This window comes from Camponotus vicinus, unplaced genomic scaffold (genome assembly GCF_025532165.1).
Source record: "Camponotus vicinus isolate PSW18456_S1 unplaced genomic scaffold, iyCamVici1.0 SCAF_1, whole genome shotgun sequence".
Classification (NCBI taxonomy): domain Eukaryota; kingdom Metazoa; phylum Arthropoda; class Insecta; order Hymenoptera; family Formicidae; genus Camponotus; species Camponotus vicinus.
In genome coordinates this window covers 1,831,343-1,849,122 of record NW_028141945.1, presented here as the reverse complement: position 1 = coordinate 1,849,122, position 17,780 = coordinate 1,831,343, and the positions used below count along the sequence as shown (strand labels likewise).

General features: G+C 36.6%; 1 protein-coding gene across 5 annotated transcripts in view; it reads left to right on the top strand.

Annotated features, from left to right (window-relative positions):
- Positions 1-17,780, top strand: part of Kn (EBF transcription factor knot) — a 77,719-nt gene that overhangs the window by 15,557 nt on the left and 44,382 nt on the right. For all 5 annotated transcript variants that reach the window (XR_014438278.1, XR_014438283.1, XM_083096321.1 and 2 more), the window contains exons 5-6: positions 6,804-6,877; positions 7,376-7,444. Coding sequence is in view for 3 of the 5 variants with exons in the window: in XM_083096321.1 (XP_082952447.1) it covers positions 6,804-6,877; positions 7,376-7,444 (143 nt within the window). In the remaining 2 variants the exon portion in view is untranslated. The remainder of the gene's footprint in view (positions 1-6,803; positions 6,878-7,375; positions 7,445-17,780) is intronic.

Genomic DNA, 17,780 nt, shown 5'->3' with positions numbered 1-17,780 from the left:
ATTGTGAACAAATTATCTTCTCATTTTCTAAATATGTGTATTTTGTAACAACATAACGCGAGACGTACCTCATATATTGTCGGACAACAATTCAAAAAAAATATGCCAATCATCTCGTTTTACGCAAGCAACTTTTGCATCATTCTCTTTTGCCATTTTTACGCAACAAGACTCGTGCGAAATCGTCGCGATGCGCGCACGTGAACGGGGGTGTTATCATCTCGGCTACAAGCACTTAATTTTCCGGGGGGTTGATTCTTACCCCTCCGGGAAAGCAGGCACATCGCTGCGCGCGGCTGTCCCATCCTGTTATCTGCGCCACGTGGCGAACTCTGCGCGCGGCCCGCGAACCACGTGTTGTGATCCCGCACCCAGGGACGTAGATCCCCGAGGTCCGATAAGGGTGCTAAGAAGGATCACAAACTTCGTGCAAACGCAAATACATAGGCGCGATCACGATCGCGATAAGTCCTTTTATGTTCATCCAGGGGTACTTTTTAGGCAACGACACTTTTTTGAAGAGTATGTTTCACATCTACAAGATCACGACACGTAGAAAAACAAGACCATACCATATAATTTAAAGAGAATATGTAAATAAAGATTGACGTTTAAAAGTTGATGAGACATATTCATAAGTACATGAGTCATAACTTAAAATATGAGATATGTATATTCTATTTATATCTTCCATATACTTATTGATTCTGGAAAAATTTCTTAAAAATGATTTATAAAATGTTTAAAGATTATATGTTACTTAAATGAGAAAAACATCATTAATCTATAAGTAAAAGTTATAAATATATACTACTACTATATATTATACTACAAAGAAGAAATATGAATTTCTTAAAATTATTTTGTTTCGTGTCGACCCGAGCTCCTAACAAGTTCCTATAGATATGCGCACCATTTTAGCAAATTAAATCATCTTGGGGTTGGTCGGTTACCGAGGTAAGAAGAGGGTAGCAGTAGAAAGAAGAAGGAAGCGGAGAGAGGAAGGAATGAAGGAGGAGGGTTGGGGAAACAGAGCTGATGTTAGTTTTAGCTGATTAAATTACTAAGCCGCGGTGGCCTTGCACCGGCAGAGACCGGTCCTCAATTCGCGATCCATTCCTTTTATTAATCGGATCCAGAACGTCATAGTTGAATGGTTAGAATAGAGAGTGGTCGATATATGCATTAACTTTCAAAGGAAATGGCAAATAAATAAAAAATAAATAAATAAATAAAATATTGAACGCGCGCGCGCAGAAATATTAATTTTAAAATACTAAACTCTATCCACACAACACACAATTTTTATAAATTTCTATATAAATATGCGATTTTTTAAGAGATATTTTTATCATATATGTAAAATATATATTACATAAACGAACGCTTCTAACATTTACGAATTACAAAAGAAGCGAGAATTATCATACATCTAATATTATAACATAACATATAAATATAGAGAGAAAAAAAATATATATATAAAGCATGTATATATTATATATGTAGTATAAATTTTGCATGTATGTAATATTATATATAATTTATGTAAAAGAACAATTATATGATACAGAAAAAGAGAAGTAAGTTGAGAACATGAAAAAGAAAAAGAGGTCGAGAGAGTGTTTGAGGACGATTGTCCATAAAGAAAAGAAAAGCGGAAGTGATAGATAGATGCCGAGACACCCTTCTCGATTCTATGGAGGAATCATGCTGGTAAAAGGAGCAGAAAGCTGAGAGGGGGAAGAATCGAAAACGAGAAAGCTGCAATTTATACATCAAAGCTTCGATTGAACGCGTCTCCGCCACCCTGCCAGAACGAGAGGAAGAGATATAGACAGGAGAATCGATGTATATTTGCCGTGTCCGTGTGCACCGCTACGTGCAACAAAGTGCGCGAAGTGTTTAGTAAATCCAGGTCGATGCAGCTCTCTGTTCATTGTTCTTTAAAAAATTGACAAACGCTAGGCTTATTCATAATTAAAATATGGAAGAAAAACCGCTTAAAGCATATTAAAATTCCCTGACTTTATAAAAAATTCATTGATTTCGAAAATTAGTTTTCTAGATGAATAGCTTGATCAATGGCTCTTGATCAATGGCTTAAAAATATAATGAATTTTATTCTTATAATGATTATCTGATACATTTATAATTTTTATAAACTTAAAAGAAGTGAATCTCATAACAAGACATTCGCAAAAGTTTTTTACTTGATATTTATATTGAAAAGGCCCTTATAATTTGATTTTTCATTAGAATAAATGCGTGCAGTAAATATTTGTTAAAACTATCGTCATTATTTTCACATTGAAAAGTTTACGAGTATCTGTGCAAGCTCGTTCCACTTTCTCAACGAATCCCTCGCAAGCGCGAAGCCGAGTTACGGCTTGCAAATTGCGATTCGGAAACGCGCCAACTTTTCTCGAGACCGAATCAGGTGCTCGGTTATAAATCCGCAATAATTGGCTACACCGAGTCGGCCGCTGAGCTCGTGGTGAAACCCTCCCAACCCTTAAGCTTTTCTTCAATTTCTTCGCTCCTCGCCAAGGTAGGTATCTATATCAACGTTCGTTTCCTGGAATTCCAGCGAGCGAAGTGCCTGTGCAACGAGACGCAAACGAAAAAGAAAGAGAGAAAGAGAGAGGGAGAGAAAGGGATGGAGAAAGTAGGGAAGAAAAAAAAGGGCACAGGATGTTGAGAACCGTGCGTTTCTCGGTGAAATTTCCAGAAAAATACGAGCTGCTTCCCGAGAAAGAAACGAGTTTCGTGCAGCGTGGCTGAATGGCGCTAACAACGTACGCTTTTAAGCGCTCGAGAACGAACTTCCGGCCGGCGAGAGGGGGACGAATGAGAGCCAGAATGCGCTTTTTCGCGGGATTAAAAATGCTAAATGGTAATTAGTTCCGGGGATAAAAAAGCATTTAGAACGTGTGTATGGAGGAAGCAGAGAACCGCGCGGCGCCGTTATTCTAAATGAATGAACAACAGGAAATTGTATTTAACCTTTTTAAATTCCATCCGCGCGACGTTGGAGATGGTCCAGTCGTCAATATTTTTCTCACCGTGAACGTCGACTCTCGATAGCATGTTGCAAGATATCGAACAGAAACACATATTCGATTGGAAATCATCCTTTCATCGTCTGATTAAAGATTTCTTTGCGTTTTTTCATCTATAATCGACGTGACATTCGTGAAGCCACAGCTTAAGTTATCAAACTGAACTGGCATCGGTCTCTCGAGCATGAAATGCAGCTAATACTGAAATATGAGTATTTAACCATAGATTAAGGAAATAATAAGTTCGAGATAAGTTAATCCCAGGCAGATAAGAGGAGAAAAAGAGAGGCCGACCGTTCCCCTCAGGCGATGGACAGTCTTCCAGGGGCGAGGGTAACGTTGTATACATGTTGTTCGAATGTACGGGAAGCTGCCCGGCCGAAATAGAGGGGGATTCCTAGGGGACTTTTGGAATCGATTCGGGATGGAAATCATTACGGCAGATTTGAATGACTATCTTCGAATTTATCTGCATCCTTCCCTCCTTGCTCTCCGCCATCTCCAAGAGAACGACGTTACGTCGTTTTATTACCATGCACGCCGATTCTTTTTCTACTGCCAGGCGATACCAGTCTGTTGCCTCCTGATTTCGATAATATAGCATCCAAAAGTAAACGCAAGATGGAATATCAGTAATAATATTTCCGTTGGTTTTAGATTATTAAAATTGATAAACTTGCATGTGTGTAGTGATGTAGTTGATCATGTAGTGATCATTTGTAAATCCGCAAATATTTTTAGAGATAACAGCTAAAAAATTTTTATTTGCTAACGCAATATGAAAAAGTTTGACAGTATTATAATTCTGAAAAAAATTTTATTTTAATGTATTAGATTGCAATATTGTGCAATATATGAATTGATCATAATCGGACACTTCGAAAGTTCTCCCGCTATAAGTCCTCAGTAAGTAATTCCCGTGGGAATTAAGCTGCGACGAGGGCCCAAACATTCTCCTGGTGGGACCAAAAGGCAACGGAAGAAAGGCCCCCGAGGGGATCATACTGACTGGTCGCACCCCCAGGACCCTCCGTTTGATGTCGTTGCCTCCGACCATCCTTCGCCTACTTCAGCCATTCACCCTTGAGACATCTTGCGCCATAACCCTGCCATATCCAATAAACTGAGAAGCAAAGAAAGACTGGCGCATCTTTTGGGACTGGCACATGTAAAAATGTAAACTGGACATACAGCACATACTATAATGATTCAGGTCTTTATGAGAAACAACCTCTGGAAATTTTGCACCTATGTAATGTTTCATTTATTAAAATTTATTAATCGTAATTATTTTATATTGATCAGAAAATACAAACACGTGGTTTCTGTTTTATCTATTATTTTATGTCTTTTATTCGTTTCATGGAATCATCGGAAGACAATATTTTTAGTGAAGAAAGCAAACAGATAATTTTCCGAGAGAGATAGAGAGAAAGAGAGATAGAAAGAGCAGGTGTGATAAAAGTAATTGCTTACAAATTGTTCGCACATATTGCGGGTGTACAGAATAAACAAAACCATTCTAGCTCAGGTAATAGTCGCTAAGCAAATAATATTGCATGTCACGTCGCACGTGTTATATGCCCTGACCGTCGTTGCGTTTAACCAACCATTATTTCACACCGCATGTACAAATTCATAAACATCAAAGATGATACATCCAACAGTTTTTTAGATTTTATCGAAATCCAGATATCCTTAGTTCGATGTTAAAACTTTAAATATCTTTAATCATTACAGACTGATTTTGAAAATAAAGAAGAAATTATTAAAGTCTCATTATTAGACGTTTCGTTAATAATTATAATAATGTTTCAAGGAAATGTTACTAACTTTATTACCAATTTTTCATAGATAATTCTCTTTATAATAAAAAAGCAATGAAAAGTGCAGCTAATATATAAAATGTTATATAATTTAGAAAGATTTTTCACATATTATATATTTTATACATCTTATTATAATTATACAAGCAAGTTTAGTAAGTTTAATAAATTAATTAACTTTAAGTAACTTTAGTAAATTAGTAAAAAACAAATTTTTGAATATATTAATTTTTTAGAAGTTATTTTTTAATAAAAAAATATAACACATTTTTTCGTGAAAGCATTTCTCTCATACAACAATTATATATTGTCCGTTTAATTATATCTTCTAACTAATGAAAAATTCTGATTCACACGATAATGGATATTTACACAAAACTTAATTGTTTAAGGTGTAAGTAAATGTTAACTTTATCTCGCGACAGAGGTTAATACGTACAAAGTATATACTTATGTTAATTATACCTAGTACAAATAAGTTTGCATGTCTCTTTACTATTAAGATTCGTAATAGCCAGGCGGCACGTAACGTTCTATGACTTCTTCCTTTGCTCTTACCAAGAACTACTGTACTTTTCCCCTGCCATCTCAACCTGCGCGATACCCCAAGCCTTTGCTCTTCCGCCATGTTTATTCCTACCCCTCTATTTTCCATCCTGACGTCTCCGTTTCGACGCCGGATCCCTCTCTGATTTACCTATTGCGATATATACAGCCACGGTGGTTCGTTTACGTTGCAATTCGGTTATTTCGCTCGCATAAATATTTGACGCCATTCTGGAAGTCGCACCTACACGTCGGAACCAAGTGTGTCTGATACCATTACCGTCATACACCGATGTTTAACCGGCCAAGCGCAGTAGTGCCGTCAACTCGACGAATTCCCTGGGACACTGTATTTCACAATATTTACATTTTATCGCTCTTCTCCGCGAACTCTAGCGATTCAGCTTGTTATGCAAACCACGAAATTGCGTAGAAATCGTGCACACAATCGATGCGATTGTACACGTTCGTTCTTTGAAGTTTTGCTCCATCAAACGCTTTGATCTCTCGCTGTGAGAAAATTTTCGAAACGAGAATAACGCTTAAATTTTCTCAAATCAGACCAATAACATGATCGTATTGTATTTTGAACTTATATCGTGAAAATATTCAAACTAAAAAGTGTCACGTTGTTTAAGATTGAAACAAGCATATATGACATCTGAATTTAATTTTATACATGAATAATTTCTTTAAAATTATACATGTATAAAATTAAGTTTAAGAAATGAGTTAATCTTCCATTTCGAAGAATATTTACATGAGATCAAAGTGCGAGCCTATCTATTCGCGCTTTGTTATTCCACAGTTAATCCGCGCGAAGGTCCCCATCGGTAAGTGCACGAATACCGGATAACGACGTGTTGTCATTAAATAAAAATCAATCGCGTGGTCGTGAAGGAGGCTTAACGGATTTGCTTGCGCCGCCCATGGCTTAGTAGTCCTGCGGGGAAAGTAGCCCCTCTTCTCATCTCGCGTCCACATACGAGCTTACTTAATACGTTACATATTTCCCGTCGATGGTTGAATTATCTGCCGAACTGATTACTTCCGCGTAGTCTGCGTCCACGCTAATTAGCACTTTTCTCTTCAAAATAAAATCTAAAATCTCCCCGTGTATACCGAAAATAAACAGAATTAACGACAAGTATTGACTAACAATAAGTATCTGAAAAATTGAAGAAACAAGTAATGGCTATTAATTATATAGATGAAAAAAATGTTTTAAAGTTAGCAAAATAAATCTAATTAAAATAAAAATTATTTATAAAAATGCAGCTTATGCATATCAAAAGTTATAGTTTATTAGTAAATTATTATGAACACAAAAAATATTGATTATACACATCATGCTCTTTTTCTGTTATAGGCGATCATGTACGAGGGACAGGATAAGAATCCAGAAATGTGCCGTGTTCTTTTGACGCATGAAGTTATGTGCAGGTATGTTTGAAAAAAATTTATTCTTTATATAAATCATTTTTATAGTAGAAGGATTCACACATATTTTTTTATAATTCTTAAAATTCTAAAAAGTCCTTTCTTATATCCACATATATAATTATTTTTAAGTCGTTAGAAAATTTTTTTGCTGACATTTTTTATAGTGCAAAATTGTTTCACACTTTGACTTACGTTATTTGCGTTTAGAAAAATATCCCTCTTCTGTATAGGCAGCCACCCTCGTGGCATAAACATAACGAGGCATACGGGGATGTAGTCGTTCTCCGGGGATGGCTGACTCATTGTGACCCATGGGACTTCGGGAACGCACTACCACTAGTTTCCGCTACCTACTTCCCGAATCCCAAGGGTCTCGGTATTTTTTAGCAGACTCGAAACCTCTGACTTCGCTGGAGCTTTTTTTATTCGTATCTCTCTTATAAAAATAATTTTTGTCGTATAAGAATAATTTGACAAAAATGTACTCTCTGCTTACAGTCGATGCTGCGATAAGAAAAGCTGCGGCAACAGGAACGAAACGCCCAGCGATCCTGTCATCATCGACCGGTGAGTGGAATCTGTTATCTAACATTGCGGAGCAAACGTGCCGATATCGCGGTTGCCATAATCTGCTAAAACCCGTGCATTGCGTAACAACCGAGTTTTATGATATAAAAGCGCACATAACGGAATCTCAACTCGATGAAGCGAACGTAGGCATCGATTTCCTAGAAGCGCCTTTCGCATCAGCTTGTCTTTCACGCTATCATCGTTTTCAACGATCTACGAAATAAGGGTTCAGACTCAACTCCTTCTCGAGGAGGAGATCCTCCTATATAAGATAGAGTCCCGTGTATCGTCGTGACCAGGCTCCTAGGACATTTAGGCTTGCAAAATACGTTTTCTACGAGGTGCGACGGGGCTGCCGTGTAGAAGAGTACTCGAATACGTACTCGGGCGTACTTATACATTCTCTACCTTATGCATGGTGCTGCTCGTCTATGGTAACATAGACTCCCTTTATACGTCTACCTTGCTCGTTCGCTCTTCCTCTCGAGTTTACTCGCTCTGTCTCTCCCGGCGCGGCTAACACGAGAGAAGCAGGGTGAGCCCGGTATCTGAATAGGCTATAGAGTGTCCTGAGATAGGAACGGCAGGAAGGAAGAGGTTTCCCGCGGGACCCGGACCGAGATAGTCTTCAGGAGGACATCTTGTGCTCAGGGGTGCTCAACCCTCGGGCCTCGATACGTCGGCGGCTTCGAGCTTTCATCCGTATTCGAAGGGATATGTGTTACACGCCGGTGACAGGCAAAAGCCCGATAGGCCTCGCGCGTAACTATTTTTCTACGCCTTTGAATCTCCCGACGTCTGCACCTGTTGGGTTTTAACCTCGATGCCATGTGTGACAGTCGTATTTTACTCTCCAATATTCGAAACTAACTTGGCAGTAATATAGTAATGTCATTAGATGATAGATCTAAAGATGCAATATAATATTTTAATAATATTTATATCAAGTTAATGTTCGCAAAATAAAATTGCAAATAAATTTTTTTAAATTTTGAGACATTTTTAATAATATTCGCAATATTTTATAGGTAAATTAAAACATGCTAACGATTCTGTGCATATTGCAGGAGAGTTGAGAAAATAATAGTAGTATTATATATACCGTCCTGTAAAGATTATGCAATCTTGTAGGCTGGTCCGATCGGTGAAACGATAGAAGAATTAATCTCGAAAATGCTCGTTTGGCACACGACACGCACGCACTCGAATAATGTCGTAACAACCGCGTTGTAACATGAATGCAACCACGATGCGGTCGCGTGTCGTGACGAACGCCACCCTCGAGTTCGTTTCATAGACACGATGGATCGTAACGAGAGTAAAATAAATGGACAACTTCCGCAAAATTATAGAATAAAATCATCATTACAATTAGCTTTATCATTTAGTAATTAAAATAATCTTACTTTATACAACATATATAATATTATACAATGTTAATTATATAATATATTGATAATGCACTGATATCAAATTATGCCAATGGAGAATTAATTTGTTCGTTAAATCTGACTAGATAAAATATTACATAAACTCAAAAAACAACACGTTTGATACATTTTTTCATTTATTACTGATCTTTAATTATATCTTATAATTATATCCCCAACCAGCAGAGAATGTTTTTTAAATATATTTTTAATATTTATTATTCATTAAATGAATAATAAATATTAAAAATATATTTAAAAAACATTCTCTGCTGCTTGGGTCGTTATAAATAAACATCCGAAATATTTTTTCACTCTTTCTTATAAATATATAGGTGATGTATCATTATTTATTATTCACGGGGAAAATATACATTATATATTAAAAAGCTAATAGATTTTTGGTCGCACACAAAACCACAATGGAAAATGCAAAAGCCGGATTGTGAGAGTGGGCAAGGGGTATCAATGCCACTTTGATTGAGGCGGTCCTGGTCGATTGTGACATGCTCACTCAGCTGTGCAGAAAGTACAACGCGCTCCGCATCAATTCGGTATATTTGACTAAAGAGAAAAACAAAGCATCCGTATTCCTAAGCGTGACCGTTTTGTCATCCCTTCGCGCAACTTTCGATAGCGGAATATCCAATCGCAATATCCAATCAATTTTCACTAATACTTCATTTAATTTAATTTAAACTTTGAGACATTTAAACTTTCAGACACCGTTTCATTTAAACTAATATTGGTATCGATACATAGCAAATTGAATTTAGTGCTTTACACGTGCAATATGTAAAATTTGACATTTGAGAGATTTGTGAGAATAAATCTTTCAAATCTTTCCTACTTAGTACGATAACATTTTTTATTTTATGCGAAAACTTTTATAAATAGCTTGTATATACGTACATCTTTTTTAATTAAATTGATATTTTTCATCACGCATAATAACCAATTCAATTCAAAAATTATTAAATGCTCCTCTACTACTAAATTCTGTTAACCGACAAACATAAATGCAGATTCATAAAAATTGCAGAGATTTTAAATCCCTTCTATTAGGGAATAACAGTTTGATATAATCGGTCCATCGATTGATCGAAACATGATGGCGTCGATCGATGATAGGCGGATTGCGAGAACAGTCCTAGAGAAGCTGGTATTACGCCGGACTCGGAAACCAATTAACATGCATAATTAAAATGGCATTGTCGTAGCCGGACAGCGCCATGGGCTCCCCCGCCGACTGACGGATCCCCGGGGGCTAACGGCGTTTCATAATTACGAAAATCCACCCGCCTCCTCCGCTCACGCGTTCCGGTGTCACTCTCTTTCTCCAATTGCCGGTATCCAGAAACTCTCCCTCCGAAAACAGAGAAACGGAGGGTGAGAGGATGCGTGAAAAAAATCGGGCATCGGGTCGGTGTGCGACGAATAACGCACCCTGACGCTGCCAGAACCAATAACGTTCGAACAGGCCCGTCGCCAGCACGATTGGCTAACTTTATTTCGCTCAGTGGGCAAGCCCTTAATTTTGGGGCATCGATCATAGCCCTCGTATGCGCCCTCCGTGCGCTGCAACCGGCGGTCTTCCTCTTCTACGTTGCCTCCTCTCATCCTCCTCCACGCGTTCATACCAGTCGCGATGACCGTGACGCACCATCTCTCCGCTTTTCCCTCCGTCAATTTGATGGATTCCATTTCGGATCCCACGCGATCGTTTCGCTTCTACCCGTGCCTCTCCGAGGGGATGCTTTGGACGGCGAAATTTTGCACGGAAAAAAAGAAAATGCTCCAAGACTGATCAGCACCGCGATAAAAGTTAATTCCGCTTCTGGTGGCGAGCCGGGCAGATTTCAAATCGCTCTACTCATTCACGCATGGAAACATTACGTCAAATGTTCATTGGGCATAAAAAATATTTATGGAAATAATTGACACATTAACATCGATATTCCTAACATAAATCTACTCAGCAAAACTTTCTAAGAATAAAATAACGATATAAAAATTAAATTAATTATTTGTGATTTGACAATACAGATGCGAGATCTCAACAAACATCAGATTATTGCTTTAATTAAATCAAAGTATGAATATATAAAGAGATTAGATTTTAATAAATTCACAGAGAGTAAATTTTATAATTAAATATATTTCCATCACACTAAAATTTTGCAACAAAGCTTGCGAAAAAAGAGTAGTATAAAAGAGAAGTATAAAATAATAATTTGCACAAAATAAACAACGCCCAACATGCATTCTAAACATTTTCCATCGTCCCTTTCACTTCTACGATACTGTAGCTTTTGCAATGTTCCGTTATGCTCCACATAACCGGCTCACGATATTCTCTTCTCCGAGGCCAAACGCGTAACAATCAATCGTTACCTTAATTGATTGCGATTGATGGAGGACGCTCGGCCGATTTGACTGACATCACAATGACATACGGATTGTCAATCAGTCTCGCTTGTGGCGTTAATGCATGCAAATCTGGCCGAATCGTGGCACGTTGTCTCACACCCTTCCAGCGAATCTCCATCAATATGGATTCGATATCAAGGCCGGGCAGACTGTTTTCTATGCGCTGAAAAGTCTTTCTACGCCGAATATCGAGATATTTTATTCAACCGTAATTGTCTGTTTCTCTGTGTCGCCAATGCATTCATCTATTTATTTTTGTTTATAACAAAAATTGACACTCGTTGACGAGTCTTTCGCACAGTCATAATACAGTAGCAAAAAAAATTATAATGCTGCTCTTTTTATTATCGTGATACAAATTATGATATATACTTATGCATATATAAAATAAAATATTTATTTTATCTAATGACATATATATGTATGTATATTTCCGATGTTATAAAAAACGATTGAAAAACGTTATATTCGTTCTTGTTCTCTTCTACATGTGCTCAACGGGATAATTACATGGTGTTTACGCTTTCCAAGAGCAGCACTGCAAAATACCGGTTTTGTGTAACAAGCGGAAATGTAGTAAGCGGAAATAGTTTGGTGGTCTGATAAAACTTAATCAGGTGAAAGCGCGGCCAACGAGCAACACATGTCAGACCACATTGCATTAATTCTACTTCACCTAACAAGTACGCACGTGCGTATCGAACAACTTTTCACGAAAATAATCGAGAACGATCGACCAAGATAAAACCGATAATGACAGGTCTCGGCGTAGATGACATACATTGATAAGAAAAACTTATTAAGTGAACGACGCGATGCATACTGAAATAAGCCGCCTATTCATTGGTCGAACCAAGCGATCCAGTGGGAAATCTCGCCAAACCATCATAATTAATTTTAGAGAATCGCCTTTATTTTTTTAACTTTTCCACACGCGATACACCGAACATCAATTTATATCGCGATATTATTTTGCTCCAATCTGGCATAACGTTCAATTTATTGACAAATTAATTGTTTGCTGCTCATGGTTCGATGTTATATAATATCAATAAAATTTCATATCAATTAAATTAATTTATAGCATTAATAAAAATAATTAAATATCTTTCATTGATATTTTTTATAGCAAAATGTGTTGCCTTTTTTTCTCGATGGTAGTAACTTCAAGTGAAATTAGACAACGTCAATATTTTTGATTCAAGCTTTTAAGAAGACTTTTCTAGCGTGACTATTAAGAAAATCAAAACATACTGAATGGTAACGCACGAGTTTTCTCTCTTTCTCTCTCTCTCATTTTCTTTCTCTCTTTCTCTCTTGTATGTGAAGCATATGGGTCCCTATAGTTGGAGGGTATCACACCCTCCATTCTCGACATACCCCTAAAATAAATGGACAAGAGTGCGCGTGCACGCTCTTGTATTAAAACGAAAGCTGATCGTTCGAGCGCAAAATCGCCGATTAAATATCCCGATATTTGCACTGCTAATTATTTTTTGGCAAATTGGGTAAAAAATTGGGTGAGCGCATAAACATCAAATCGACGTTTTTGTAAAAGAAAACTGGAATAGAGAAGCTAAAGAAAAAATTTACAAATTGTTCCAACAATTGTTGCAACAATATTTGTTGTAAAATAAAAATAGCTTTACATACAATCAAATTTGATTAATTGTATCTATTTTATCGATATGTTCTTTGCTATAAGATATAAAATCGACTGTTTAAAAAAAAATCATGAACAGAAAAAAAGGAAATATCCCAGAGCTAAAATGGGCAAACTGCGACTTTAAGATCGTAAATTCGTCCAATTAGTCGATTCGCAAAAACTTACAGTATCTCCCTGTAACTGTCGAATGAATATACGACGAGGGGCTGAAGACAGAATTTCTGGTGAACCGCGATGGACAGAATACGCCTAAAATACTCGCTTCAGTCGCGAAATACGTGTGGAATCTATATTGGATATTATCGATATTTCGATCTATTCAGTTAACTAATGGAAAACTTATGCTACTCTCTAAATTTCTTAGAGTGAAAATGCACTCGAAAAATTGAGTGACTGGTCAAGTCACTCTAGTTAGAGTGATTTTTCACTCATAGGAGTGAATTCTTCTCACTTTTTGTTGTAGAGTAAAAAATTCACTCTGCAAAATAGAGTAAATATGTATACTCTATTTTGTAGAGTGAATATTTTCACTCTATGTAGCATTTTCACTCTATATAGAGTGAAAATTTTCACTCATGAAGAGTGAGTAAAGCGCATGTGAAACGCGCATGAGTCCGCCATTAGCAACACTGTCGTATCGTTGTCTCGCGACGTTACCAACTCGTCGCACGTGTACTTGGTATACAAGACATATTAAAGTAACTTCTTAGGGATATATCTTTTTATTTTAACATATTTCGAAATGTAAACATATTTTTGTGTGTGTAACGTTAAATATATTTATATAGCTGTGACAAGAAAAAAGGAGGTTAATCGGCTTTTACACCGACAATGAGATAACATGCTGTGTGCGATGTTCAGCTTCGATTAATTCAAGTAAAAAGCAATGATTGCTTCTCATTTCAACTAATCGAAGCTTCACGTCATATACGTAACGTGTTATCTTATTATTAGTAAAAGACGGCTTAGAATCTCACTTCCTAAGAGTGAATCTGTTCACTTGTAATTGAGTGAAAAATAACTTGACGAAAGTGATGACTCCACTCTGATTGAGTGAATTATTCACTTCAAACCGAGTGACACATTCACTTTACGTTCAGAGTTAAACAGTTCACTTTTGTGAAAAGTGAATGTTCACTAATTACGAGTGGCAGTATTTTCACTATCACTTGGAGTGAATATTCACTCGTTTGGAGTTAGATTTCACTCTAAGAAATTTAGAGAGTAAGTTAAAACCTGTCGTTCCATTATGTATTAACGGAATTGATTTTAGAATTGTTCGAACATATCATTTGGTATGTTTTTTTTTATAATTTTATAAAAAAATTATCTGCACTTTAATTTTGTCTTTCTCTTACTCTCTAAATTTCTTAGAGTGAAATCTAGCTCCAAACGAGTGAATATTCACTCCAAGTGATAGTGAAAATACTGCCACTCGTAATTAGTGAACATTCACTTTTCACAAAAGTGAACTGTTTAACTCTGAACGTAAAGTGAATGTGTCACTCGGTTCGAAGTGAATAATTCACTCAATCAGAGTGGAGTCATCACTTTCGTCAAGTTATTTTTCACTCAATTACGAGTGAACAGATTCACTCTTAGGAAGTGAGATTCTAAGCCGTCTTTCACTAATAATAAGATAACACGTTACGTATATGATGTGAAGCTTCGATTAGTTGAAATGAGAAGCAATCATTGCTTTTTACTTGAATTAATTGAAGCTGAACATCGCACACAGTATGTTATCTCATTGTCGGTGTAAAAGCCGATTAACCTCCTTTTTTCTTGTCACAGCTATATAAATATATTTAACGTTACACACAAAAAAATATGTTTATACTCGTTTGAAATATGTTAAAATAAAAAGATATATCCCTAAGAAGTTACTTTAATATGTCTTGTATACCAAGTACACGTGCAACGAGTTGGTAACGTCGCGAGACAACGATACGACAGTGTTGCTAATGGCGGACTCATGCGCGTTTCACATGCGCTTTACTCACTCTTCATGAGTAAAAATTTTCACTCTATATAGAGGGAAAATGCTACATAGAGTGAAAATATTCACTCTACAAAATAGAGTATACATATTTACTCTATTTTGCAGAGTGAATTTTTTACTCTACAACAAAAAGTGAGAAGAATTCACTCCTATGAGTGAAAAATCACTCTAACTAGAGTGACTTGACCAGTCACTCAATTTTTCGAGTGCATTTTCACTCTAAGAAATTTAGAGAGTATATTAATATCCTCGCAAAACAGCAATTTTAGCATATATTTAATGATCCATATACATAAACTAATACAAAATTTTTTAAATATCATACTTTTTCGTACACACATAAAAAGAATATCACTTATCGTATAAAAATAATTATAAAGAAGTAAAATATATGTATAATGAAAACCAATAAAATTTGACTAGTAATTGCAGAATTTTTTTAATAATAAAATTGTCTATAAAATATATATAAATAAACTGATAATTATGTAAATGAGCATGTATAAATTAAGAAAATATTTTGATTTTTAATTTCATTGATATTTTAAAATACCTATCACACATAAATTTACATTTTTGTAAGATTTTTTAATTTATTTAATCGAATAATTTATCGAAATGATACATTTTCATCACAGAATTAGTTATTTAATCAAAATCTATGCTACTCAGTATTGTTTTATTCAAGAAACGTATGGATAAGATAGCTTGAAATGGATACAAGCTGCACGGTTGTACGCGTCGCGTACGATAACGAAAGCTCAAGACTTTTCAGAAGTCGTCTAGCAAGTGGACGCTGATTGGCCTACCCTCTATACAAAAAGTAGTAAGTGCAGCTTCACTGTGGCGATGCGAGAGCCTAGTCAGATACCAAAATGTACCCTGGAGTCTCATGACGCCATGGAATCTTGGCCGTACTCCGGACTTCGGCTCGATTCCCTTACGGTTATTCCACCTGCCGAGAATTACCCCGATACGGTATCCTTATTTTCGAAGAATATCTTAACAGCTTCCCGCACAGCGTCTGCTATTCTCTCCTTATATTGCCGAGAAAAGGGGTAGAATGGGAGGGTGGAAAAGCGCGGTGCGCTCCAGCCACGTTTCCACGGCGCTCTTTCGATATAGCTACCTTTCTTCCTGTCTCTCTTACTCCCAAGGAGAAGAAGCCAATAGGGAGAACCGATCAGCTTAATGCATATTGATGCGCGCCGAGCTAAGTGAGTGAAAAATCGCCATCGATCTAGCTTCCAGGAAGGTAGAAGCATTCTCTTTCTCTCACCGGCGGCTTTCCATCTACTTTCTCGTCGACAAAGCCGAACTTATTTCGTCTTCTCTTTCCGGTTCCCATGCCAGACGAATCAACCTACGTATCTGCGCATTTTAATTCGCGTATAACTTGGAATTCTATATTCAATTTTTTATTTCTGATTTATAAAAGTAAATTAGCATTTATATTCAATATTTTCGACTTCATATTTATATTATTTCTCTCGATTAAATTAGAGTTATAATTTTATGTTTAAAATATTAAGTTTATGATAATTATATACAAATTTAAAAATAATTGAAGTGACATTAAAAATAATTTAAATAAGCGTTGAGAAAAGCTCTCTTTAAATTAACAATAATTAGAAAAAATACAATAGGCAATAGAGAGCAAGAGAATTAAATTTAACTTAAAGTAAATAATCAGAAAATATAATTCATTTAAGTTATACAAAAAACTAAAAACACGGTAATAGAAATAAGTACTTGAAAAGACGAACGAACGTTTCTGGCTCTCGTTTGAGCCTTCTTCAGCGCATTAACAAACGGTACAAATTTCCGCAGAAGACTTTTGGCTCAACCACCATGGAGCCTTTTACGGTGAACGCGAGTCCACCAACGATGCGTCCCAGGTCTACTTATACAGGATCCACTGACGATTAGTTGCGTAGCATTGAATTCAAAATGTCTGTCCGATTTTAAGATATTACGTATTTAAATTTGTACCGTTTGTTAATGCGCTGAAGAAGGCTCAAACGAGAGCCAGAAACGTTCGTTCGCCTTTTCATGTACTTATTTCTATTACCGTGTTTTTAGTTTTTTGTATAACTTAAATGAATTATATTTTCTGATTATTTACTTTAAGTTAAATTTAATTCTCTTGCTCTCTATTGCCTATTGTATTTTTTCTAATTATTAATAATTTAAATGTTTAATAATTCAATGTGATTTAAGACAATTGTAGAGCATGTCATTACTTATCATTTTCACAATTTTACGCACGCGGGACGATTATTTCCGGCCAATTGGAGGATGAAACTGTTTGGAAAGCGGCTCATGGCCCGATTCGCGCGAAATCGTTTTCGACGGTGTATCGCATAGGCGTCATGGCGATGGACCCTTGGCATTTTGCAGCGGCGTTATATGCTTACACCGGCGCTGCTTCTACCGGCCTTGTTGGGGTCCCGGCCCGCGGAACAGATGCCAACCGTCACGGCTCGCCGATGGCTGGAAGGGTGCCCCTAGATTGAGACACGGTGGATGACTCTAAATGGCATTCGGTCCTCTATATTCTCTTCCTCCCACAACCCCTCTCGCTCGCGCTCTCTCATGTTTCACGAAATCGATCTCTGCCTTTACCTCCTTCCGCCTATTATTCTTAGCAGAGTTTGCGACACTTTGCATCGCGAAGGAAGGATATTCTGATTTTCCCAGCAAGAAACAATCTATTTCATATTAACTGTGCTCATCTTTTACACTGCATTAAGTCCAGTTGCAACTATTAATTTCAATATGTCAAATAGAAACTAACGTTAAAAC